The 11,266-nt window shown below is 33.8% G+C and overlaps 1 protein-coding gene across 1 annotated transcript; it reads left to right on the top strand.

Annotated features, from left to right (window-relative positions):
• The first annotated feature begins 749 nt into the window (after window positions 1–749).
• Window positions 750–11,252, top strand: LOC149799828 (big defensin-like). The gene is made up of 3 exons (XM_089959242.1): window positions 750–915; window positions 9,845–10,081; window positions 11,058–11,252. The coding sequence occupies exons 2-3, from the start codon at window positions 9,865–9,867 to the stop codon at window positions 11,180–11,182; spliced, it is 342 nt and encodes a 113-aa protein (XP_089815368.1). The 5' UTR covers window positions 750–915; window positions 9,845–9,864; the 3' UTR covers window positions 11,183–11,252.
• The last annotated feature ends 14 nt before the right edge of the window (window positions 11,253–11,266 follow it).

Here is an 11,266-nt window from a genome sequence, read left to right as displayed (position 1 = left end):
TTAAGGCATTACCCACGATACATTGAAGAACAGTGTTACAAAGATATAAAAAAAAAATCATTATTGATGTTTTCTATTTTTACTTTAAAATGGACGCTGAAAATGGTACTAATGGGTTCCCTGTTTTATATAGAGGTTTCATCTCTATGTCGATGTCAAGCCCCCTGAAAGTGTTTCATATAAATTTGCCTTATTTATTCATGCTTGATGATTTTACGACCCAAGAGTGGCAGAGTGGTCTAAAGCGCTCACCGTTACGGATCACTGCCATCTCACATATGTCTGCGTGGGTTCGAGTCTCATGTTCGGCCAATGCGGGCATGTGAGAAAGCTTGTTAGTAGTCTCTCGTGGGTTAGTTGTTCTTTCCAGGGTTTTCCTGGATTCTTCCTCCACCATTTATATTGGCCGCCATGTATAGTCATGTATATATAGCCTATCTTGTGTTGAAAAATGGCTATAAAGACCACAAGAACAACAACAACTACCCAAGAGGGTACGTTCGAAGGGCAAATAAGAAGCATTTTATGTTTTTTAATTCGGTCGTTTTATGTATTTTCAACGTATTTGTCGCTATATCCGTCAGATATGACCAACACTGAAATACGTTATATGTCGGTCGCGCTCTAACGAGTTATAAATCCTGTAAATGTTTACATAGCATTTTGCATGCCATCCTTTAATCATTGTGGTTTAGATATACTCACAGATGGCACGTCACCATAGCGAACAGACCATATATAACGCCAAAGACTGCTCTGTTCAACACATTTGTCTCCGCTCAGTTTTCTGAGAAGGACTGAAAAATACTCACACTACCTGCTGAATGCGTGGATTTTCAACACTGTATTCCGACTAACCATCTTAATTTTATCTTTCTCTGGCAAAGACTTCTCGGCGCAGCATTTCAATTTTCGGTATGTATAATAATTTCATTCATTCATTTCGAAAGTAAACCCATTGCTGGTTAATTATTTATGTATTTATATGTTTATATGTCACGAAAAAGAGTACTAAAAACCATATATGGGTCAGTGTTTTGCACGAACGCAGACACACGCAGACACACACACACACACACACACACACATACACACATATATATATATATATATATATATATATATATATATATATATATATATATATATATATATATATATATATATATATATATATATATATATATTATTTTGTAATAAAGAAACTAACTGGCGAAATAATTTGCATATTTCGATTCATTCCAATATTCCAGATGTGGAACTATAAGTTTTCCCTTCTTGCCATGCGAAGCTTGATTGTGTGTGAGTACAAAAGTTGAACGTGCAATAACCTCAGATGAGTACATTGTGAGATATAACATAAATAGAAAATGCCTTATATTTCAGACAAGGAAATTTATCTTTGATACTGAAATTTGACCAGACGCCTTTAGCGTCTCGTTGAAGTTTTTTTTTTACTGTGACATTAGGTGAAACCAATCCTACCGCTTTCTTACATTACGGATTATACGATCATACTATGAAAGTGAAGTGAATTTATGAAAAGGTGCTGGGTACGGGTTTTGCCAAAGAGTGAGTTTAATCTTTTAAACGTCGATTCTGGAATAAGTTTGGTTATGATAAAAGATATTTTTTGCTATGCTAATACCGGGTATATTTCATCTGGTGGTACTACAAATCGCGTTAAAATATATTCTTGGTATCACACGATGACATATATCTTATATTAACGTAGGAAAGGATCTCTCTCTCTATCTCTCTCTCTCTCTCTATATATATATATATATATGTGTGTGTGTGTGTGTGTGTGTGTGTGTGTGTTAACCCAGCTATAAATCCCTAGGCTGATCACATGTAAGTAATGTTTCCGCATTTTACGTATTGTTGGTCGTAGATGTTGCTATATCGACAGACAATACCAACACTGCGGACTTTTTTGACAATCGAAATTTACATTTTTGGCACGGGCCATTCCGTAAAATTCATATCCGACGCTTTCAAGCCAGCCTATGTACCTTTATTCCAACCGAACTCAAGAACTTTATACGAAAATAAATTACATATCATACCTACCATTGGCATTAGAATATCGTCTGGCCTCGACCATACAAACACTGACCTTACAATCATTCTAAATATCTTTTTTTTAATCAAAATTATTCTTTATACATATCATCTACAATAACCCGATGATAATGAACTTTTATATGTTTTCATCTTCATCTCATTGCTTTATTTTACTTTTCCCCGCTCGTTCATCGTGAACCACATTTCATCCATAAATGCATAACTCATTTTACCTTTCGTGTCGCTTTGTGGACTTAATAGTGTTGTTGCACCGTAAAGTCCTAAGAAATGTATCACCCAGTGTTTGGAATTTCTTCATCACTGGTTAACTTTCTTTTGAAAATGTCTCTGTATGTAAAGATAATGTAAATGGGAAGCATTACTGAAAAACTACCATAAAGATGGTTACTATTTATCTGGGTATGTTTGTGTATGATTCATATGCGAGTTGTTTCAGGGATTTCCATTATATGCGGATGCTGCTACTTAACAGCGCATAAAAGTCAAATTTCTTTACCAACACTTGTGGTCACATCGAATTTCGACCTGAGTAATTGTTTACACATTTATTGTATTCTATATTTTGAAGAGTTTATGTATCCTTCTTTTCCCCAAAAATGCGTATATTAAAAATGTATTGTAAGGGATCTATCTTTCAGCTAAAGTATCCTTGGATTAACACATCAACCTGTTGTCTGCAAATTAATAAAACCAGGTTTTCTTGTATGCTTTAACTAATCACAATATAGCTATCATTGCATCAACAAACTTTTTAGTGGACACGCAAAACAAAAAAAAAAAATACTAATTTCTTGCATACAAGTGCAACGAACGAAAATAAATTTGAAATTTGTTTACAAATAACAAATGATGATAAAAAAGCTACATTGTGCTGAATTCAGCAATTATCAGAGAAGTGCTGTAAATAATTGATGAGTTTGATTTTCAGTCAACAATAAAGAGATGATACGTATTTTTGTTTACAAAATTGGATTGAATGTTGACTTTAAATATAAAAACAGAAATCGTGCAATGATCTTGAAGAATGATTATTTTTACATATAACTTTCAATGATGATACCACGAAGATAAGTATCATTATATCTTGAATTTAATGTGTGTTATCTGAATCAAGATGAATTTACTGTGTATTTGGAAGATCTTGCAAATGTTATAAAGTCAGTTTTCACCACAAGAAAAAAATGGTCGTAATGTATGTGGTTACAAATTTATATTTAAAGCAACACACAGCGACTCAGTATGGAAAGTAGTATATTTAGGTTGAACTGTAGCAATGGGAAAAGTTGGCATAAATCTGCAATAATTCATAGGTATGTAAGGAATGTAGAAATGTTGCATAGTGTTGAAAATATAAGATCATACAAAAGATTTATGTCCAGTTGGTTTATTGATAACCCCTTAAAAATGTATATAACATAATGTATTATCTGGTTATGTATTGAAGATGTCTCTATTCCAGTCCTAGAAGTTATGAAGCTTACACAAATAATAGTCAATATGAGAACAGATCTGACACAAATTGTAATTAATGCGATGATTTTAAGGAATTAATAATTTAACAGTATGCGTACAAATCACACACGTAAGCGAGAAACAAAATTATTTATTTTATTATTTATGTTAGTCAGGTGTATGACAAGTAGCAGGCATATATTTTTGGCAGCCAGTCGTATGGAAAGGACAACAGTGGATACAAATACATTTTCAAGCTGATAGATATTTTTATAATACTCATACGCTGAAAAGTTGCAATAAAATAGGAGGATGACACACACGATGCTTGTGGTGAAGTCTTCAAAGAGCGAAAGCCTGAAAATGTATAGTGTGATAGAGAAAAGATTTTAGGAGAGAAAAGTCAAGCATTTGCAGGACACGAAAAACACTTTTCAACTTACTTAGACAAGAAATGCCAATGATGGTAAGAATCACTGGTCTTAAACTAAAGCACAGAAAAAGAGTATAGCGGAACCATCACGTGTTGCGAAATTTCAAAACAGCAACATATTTCCTTTCAATACAAGTTGAAAAAGAACTTACAGCATTTGAATAGCTCACGAGTCCAAATGTACAAAGTTTTCCGACAGCATTCCAGTGGTATTGCAAGTAAGTAAAACTATTGAACGTGTTGATTGCCTGTAATCGTGAATATAATAATGTGCCAGATGCCTGGATTGGGGCGATATTGTATCTGCAAATGGAATACACTCCAGCCCAGTTGATCTATGTTGTGGTGTTCCACAGGAAATCTTTATCAACACTTGAACTGCTAACATTTTCAAATTAATATTCAGTCTGTAATCATTGATTTGCAGGTTTCTTCTGATCGATAATTTAGACAAATTGTATGATGAATAATGAAACATTACTACATGAATGAAATGATATAAGATACTTTAACAGATTTACGTCATTAAAATTGAAACTGCGTCTATCTGCATTGAGTGCCGGATCGATAAATTCAAGAACATTCATTTCAAAAAGCTGGATTGTCAAAGGCTTGCCTTGTGAAAGGCGAGGCAAGCCGCAACAGAAATAGACTAAGTAGAAAACATTAGAGACTTCGCAAACCTGAACGGCAAAGTCTGTGAATAGCAATAACACGGATAATGTTGTTGACACCTTTAAGCGTTTAATAAAATGTGTACTATCCCTTTTATTGCATTCGTGTCTATCCATTATTAAAATAAGCTGTTAAAGAAACACAAACTTAAAAATATTATTCAAAAGGTTCCTCGAGGATAAAGTGTGCCATTCTAAATAACTGAGGGTTTCTTTTATGTTCTGGTATCAAATTCCTCGCCAATATTGTAGTACATTTGTATGCTTCCACTGGTAAACATATACGTAGCGTTTAGCCTCTGTAACATTATATTTCTGGATCTAATAGAGTCACCGTTCAACATTGTACATACGTTATTAATGTCGAAAATAAATTCACCAACACATTCCTATTTAGTTATGTTTAGCCATCTGCGACAGAAGTCAACAGATAGAACGCTTAACATATTTACAGTTGCACACAGTTTTACGTTTTCTCATAAATTATGTAGACTTCCATTTACTATTGTTATTATTCGCCAAGATTAGTTTTCCTCGTGATATGTTTGTATAATCAATTCATCATCTTGCTATCTTTCCAATTGCATCCATCCATTTTCTTTTCTGTGATTTTGTGTATGATTTAGGCAGGTGTTGAAATAACCGCTGGTCCTCTGAAAGTTAATTGTTTCCATGGTCTTAATATTCAGGACAAGCCTTTGTGTCCTTGATTTTGATTTAAGCAATGCTGTTTTACTTTTTGAGATTTATAATTATCTAACTATCTAAATGTCTTTGCAAATAAACTGAAAGACAAGTGGAAAATATTGTTATGAATTAAAACAGCCAAACAACATTTAAAGATAACAACAAGGCTTTCAAGCATCACAAAATGTGTTAAGTGTGTCTTCGATGCACTGCACACGACTTGAAATATATGATGTCATTTCAAATAACACGATCTTTTGTTTGATGCTTAACTGTTTAGTTAGTTTGATATATTGTTTTGCTCTGCTTCATTTTGTAGGTGGGGTTAGGTTAAGATAATTAATAAAACTGATGAAATGGCAAAACCAATACAAAACATTTTCACATGTAAGAAAATAATTACCACGAAGAATCCACAGCAAAGCTGTGACTAACACACATCCATTATGTTTTAAAAGAGTTACAACATAATATATTGCCAAATCATTCAGATAGATTCCTCTTGATAAATTAAATGAATGGTTAAGGTTATTCTTTGATGAGGAGCAAAACATACAAATATTGTGTTTTTCCATGATGGCTTTGTTAATAATGACGTACATTAAAAGAAAGCTCTAGTCCGAACAGCATAGGTTTGAGTGCTAACAATTTTAAATATTTTAAAGGCAATTTTACACACGTTCAACTGTATAATAAACGATTTAAAAAAAAACGTCTTTTGGTTGTCTTTTTCAGCAGGGCAAAGATGCGGTGTTTGAAGAAATACGTGGTCTATCAGACAAAAACTAGATATTGCTTTCAAGCAAACCAATTGAAGCAAACATTTAACGGATATTAGTTCTCGCTACTTCACAAGCCTTTGACAACTTTATTTGAAATCAGAAATATAGTCAAGATTAATTTTTGGAATCTTAATTTGAAATAAGTTTCTCTTTTAATAGCTTTATGGTCCGAGGACAGTATGTCCAAAATCAAAGGACTACCGTCCAGTGAGTGTCGAACTGATTCCTTAACACCAAACAACATTAAATCTTTACCCTCTTTCCCATCATTTCCTTTATGGAAACATTATGTCTGAGTCAAATTCACCTATTTTGAAAAAAGCTTTTAAACGCATCATTTCCTTTATGGAAGCATTATGTCTGAGTCAAATTCACCTATTTTGAAAAAAGCTTTTAAACGCTCGTTGACTTTTTAAGGTTACTGGCAGAAGTTTTAAACTGCTGGACTCCTAATTCATGCCTAATTTGTTGGCAAACTGATGACATAATATTTTATAATTGTTAGAATGCAGTAGAAATATAAAAGCTTTTACAATGGTTTAAATTGTATTATTTCTCAAAGGGATAGCTTCTTTATGTCTCATAGTCAAGAAGTATTGGTTGTTTGTTCACTTGAAAGGGTCTGAATCAGCCTACTATTCTTCTGTTAAATGGATTGTCAAATGCAGGAATGGGCTGGAGATAAACCTTAGGTATATTCTGTTTTGGGTTTCCTACCATTTGAAAAGTGTAGCAGGTTCTACAGTATTTAGAAACATCAATTTTAATTTTCGGCCTTTAACGATGATTCAAAATCGTGTGACAAGTCATATCGACTGCTATAATATGGCCAACTAATGTAATGCCATGGTCTAGACTAAGAAATCCCTGTCGATATAACATCGGAACGACTATTTGATATATCACTAACCACACATCAAAAGCGGGTTCCTTGCGTGGTCACCGTTTTGTTCATTAGGACCCTGTTTTTCAAAAGATAAACTGGTACCTTTATGAAAGCATATATATCCTCTATTTATCACGAGGTACGTAATGAACAGCTTTATTGAATCCTAAAAAAGATAAATAAATGTCCATTTCGTTTTTTAATTATATGTTTGAACTAATGCCTAAATGGTAAACATATTGCAGCATGTGTAGGACTATTTCTAAATCTTGGTTGTCATTCTCTTATCAGACATGTATTCATTTGTGTGTTCAATATACCAGTAAAGACCTAACACAAAGTATCCAGAAACTGTATACCTCTGTAATTGTTGGATCGCTCTGGTAACCACTTGTATACAGAAGACAAATAATGTTCTTTTATCACTGCTTAGGAAAATAGAGAGATTCGAATAGTATAATACTCGTATAGTTAAGTAATTGTAGGATTTCTTCCAGCGTGTAATGATGAAAACGAATGGGTATGATTTCAGGGCCTAGTGTTATGTTTCTTCTTTTAAGTAAACGGCTTTATTCAATAGAAGAATTTCAGTGAACTTTCCAGATATGAGGTGGTTCTACAATAAGCTTATTGATATGGTCAGCCAAATATATCGATATATCGTTCGATAACGATTTAAAGTATTCATATCAGTGATAATTGTTGAGAATGAAATGCTACTTCTTTCTAAGGACACATATTTTTTATTTTGTCTTGTTTGAATCGATTTATTTGGAACTCTCGGAAGTATCTTTTCCTGAGCGCAGTGCTACTTTTTAATTGCTTATTTATAACCCATACATAACCTGAGATCAGATTCTGTATTTGAGAATCTATAACATTGTAAACGGAACGTTCTTTCTTTTCCTTCGCATATTTCATCATCGCATTCTTTGTTACATTACATTGTAGTTGTCAGATAACGCGCTTTGCATCTGGTTTGAAAACTCAAACCTATATACTGATTTAGTGTAGCTAATCATTTGAGGAATCGTGTAATCTTGTATATCAGCGAAGGAGTATTTTCTTTGATCATATTCTTATACATGGTTTACTCGTCTATTGATCCACATCCAAATAGGTATAGACTCAAAGTATTTGCGCTAGTCTAATCATGTTTAATCTACGCTTGGCAACGGGTACATGTGATGTGATGTGATTTGGATTTTTAACGTAGCTTTAACAATTTTTTCAGTCATATCGCTACGATGTCTGCAATGTGGCAGTTTATAGTGATGTCTAGCACTGGGGCATCATGCCGCAGACATGTAGCATGATGTCCCACCCAGTCACATTATCCTGACACCAGGCCGACCAGTCCTAACACTAACCTCTTAATGCTGAGCGCCAAGCGAGGCAGCTGTTAGTACCGTTTTTGTAAGTCTTTGGTATGACTCGGCCGGGGATCGAACCCACGACCTCCCGCATCCGAGGGCAACGGGTACAAATATATATATATATATATATATATATATATATATATATATATATATATATACAAAATGTTTTAAATTTGAATTTTGGAGGGAATATGTGTTCTCAAAATGTCACAAGGAAATATACCATTATCTCCGTCTCGGCCTAGCGCCTCCCTCTCTCAAACACACATCCATGTTAGCCTTCATTATTTGGACGTAGTTTTGGATTGAGCTGTTTTTGTAGTTGACCATAGTCACTGTGATTTTTGACAGAAAAAAGAAGATTAATAAAGTATACATTTTGTTTGGCTATACTCACCTCTTTAAAAACCTTAAAGTTGTTTTTTTATGCCTAATATGATTTACTGTTAATTCTTTAACCAGGCATATAATGTTAAAACATATGAGCCCATTGTTGGGTTATTACATTTTGATGTTATAAGCTTTTAAACCCCTTTTATCTGCTGCTTGACGTATCTATATATTTGTTTATGCATGCACACACTAGAGTTTAATATAAAATGGTTTAGATTTAAATCATAATGGTATATGTTGTATTGTGCACTGCATTCACTTTACAATCAATGTCGAGTAGAGGTAAACATACTTTCCTACAAGTACACTAACGTGAGATAAAACAAGCTGGTATGTGTATGCTAACAGTATGTTGGTCGTAAATTATACCATTCCAGAACTTTTAAAAACCAGAAACGTTGCACATTCCTTGTCAGCTGATAGTATAGGCAATATAAACTGTGGCACACGCCAATTATTACTGCTTTTATGTCACAATCAATGTAACACTGCTTGTTAGAAATAGATAATTATATTAGATAACTGGGTGTTGATAGTAGATAACTGGTAGCTGGAGAGTAGATAACTGGGGTTTCCTATAAGATCACTGCTAGATAGATAGTAGATAGCCATTTGTTGATAAATCATGGATATATACTTGATAAATGGTCGGTGGACTGTAGATAAATGGGAACTGGAAAGAAAATAACTGGTTCGTGGATTGTTAAAAACTGGTTGTTGAGAGTAAAGAATTGGTTGTTGGATACTATATAACTGGGCGATGGACAGTTGACCACTAGGTGATGGACAATGGGTATTGACATGTAATGACTATTCAGTCAAAATATTTCCCGAAATATTTTTTCTCATTCAAGATTCCAAGTTGAAATTCAAACACTTACACTTGTCAATTTCTATTTATTCATATTGACATTCAGAACTTTTAAAACGCCATTAGTAGCTACCATTATGTAAAAACGTTATTGATAAATTGTCAAAGATAATTCGTGATAACAATAATTTTGGGCGGAAGATAAAGCAAATTTAACTGATACACAGTTTTATTTCTCTGCTCAATACCTGTTTTTCAGGATTCTTGAAAAAATCAACCATGAACCAAAAGAACGGTCTTTGCCTGCTTTTCCTGGTACTGCTGTTGTCGCCACACAATATAATGGCAGCGATAGAAGAGATGGAAGTGCGACACACGCGACAGGTGGCGATACCACCGGTATTCGTAGGGGCTGTAGTTAGTCCTTATGTATTTCTAGCTCTTCTAGCCATATACGGTGCTGCTGTCCTGATTAGTAATGGAGTTCAAAAAGCATGTATCCTTTAATGTGATCAGGCTATGGTGATACAGCGTTATGACTATGTGATATCCAAGGTCTATCCTACCGTCGATTACAGCAGCTCCTCCTAAACGATTACGTGCAAATTCACATTATGTGAATATATGACTTCTATCCTAAAGATAATTATTTTCGTTGGTAAAATAATGGTAGCGAAATTGTCAAATATACTAAGACTTTAAATAATATACGTGAAACATCTCTGCGATTTATTTTCAGGTCACGACTGCAAGACTATAATAAATCATTTAAAAAAAAAGCAAAAGCGAAACCATTTAAATAAACATTCATTGAAAGAAGACAGTTAACAAATGTAACAGCTTTATGGGTACGTACGACCTCTGTTCAAGGTTTGAAGGAAAGACTGAGAAGAGGAATGGGGTTTGCAGGTGATGTAAAAGGATACTATTTGAAATTATGCAATAGGTTAAAAAGCTAATGTCAACAATTTAATAACCACGTATGTCTCATACATTAGTATGGGTTCAGTCGTTAAAATGATTGTTTTATAAATCTTAAATATTATGACGTACATTTTTAAGTTCTTCATTATGGCCTGCCCCTCGCGTGATGTTGTTTTTAGCTATATATTTGCAATGTCACTCTTGTCAGTTGCAGAAACGTATTTAATATGCAGGTTGTCGTTTCAAGCGGTATATGTATTTTAACTTTTGTTTAATTACTATTTACTGTACACTTTCTTTAAACATGGATTTCTATAAACCACATACCACATCTGTTGCATGCATATAAGTGTGTGCATGCATGCAGTTATTGTGTCATGTGTGTATATATAACGGTGATGATTTGGAACCCAAGGTCTCTCCAATTGGTGTAAGCATATTTTACAAATTAAGTTGGTTACCGCATCTGTATGGAGTAAAGTATCAAGTTCATGTAATAAAACTAAGATATTAAGTTCTTCAGCTTCTTTCTTAACAACGTTCATCAGCTTCAGATAGCCATTCCTGTGCCAACAATCGTGGATGGTGTCGCCTATCTTGCTTCAGTCATGAATACGTGGACTGGTACAATACAGCTGTGTGCGGCTATTACAAATGCTGCCGGCCAAAATAGATGACCAAATAACCTTGAATTATATTTATCATGTAATTTCATTTCGATTAATTAAAATGTTCAATAATCAGATGGTTCTCTGCT

The sequence above is a fragment of the Sinohyriopsis cumingii genome, chromosome 5 (genome assembly GCF_028554795.1).
Source record: "Sinohyriopsis cumingii isolate HCF-2022 chromosome 5, ASM2855479v2, whole genome shotgun sequence".
NCBI classification, from domain to species: domain Eukaryota; kingdom Metazoa; phylum Mollusca; class Bivalvia; order Unionida; family Unionidae; genus Sinohyriopsis; species Sinohyriopsis cumingii.
This window is presented reverse-complemented; position numbering and strand designations above follow the sequence as displayed.

Bases quoted from the DNA above. Each gene is read 5' to 3' on its own strand.
- LOC149799828 (XM_089959242.1), top strand. From the start codon at position 9,865: ATGAACCAAAAGAACGGTCTTTGCCTGCTTTTCCTGGTACTGCTGTTG. The intron at 10,082-11,057 runs GTATCCTTTAAT...AACGTTCATCAG, and splicing joins TAATGGAGTTCAAAAAGCAT to CTTCAGATAGCCATTCCTGT.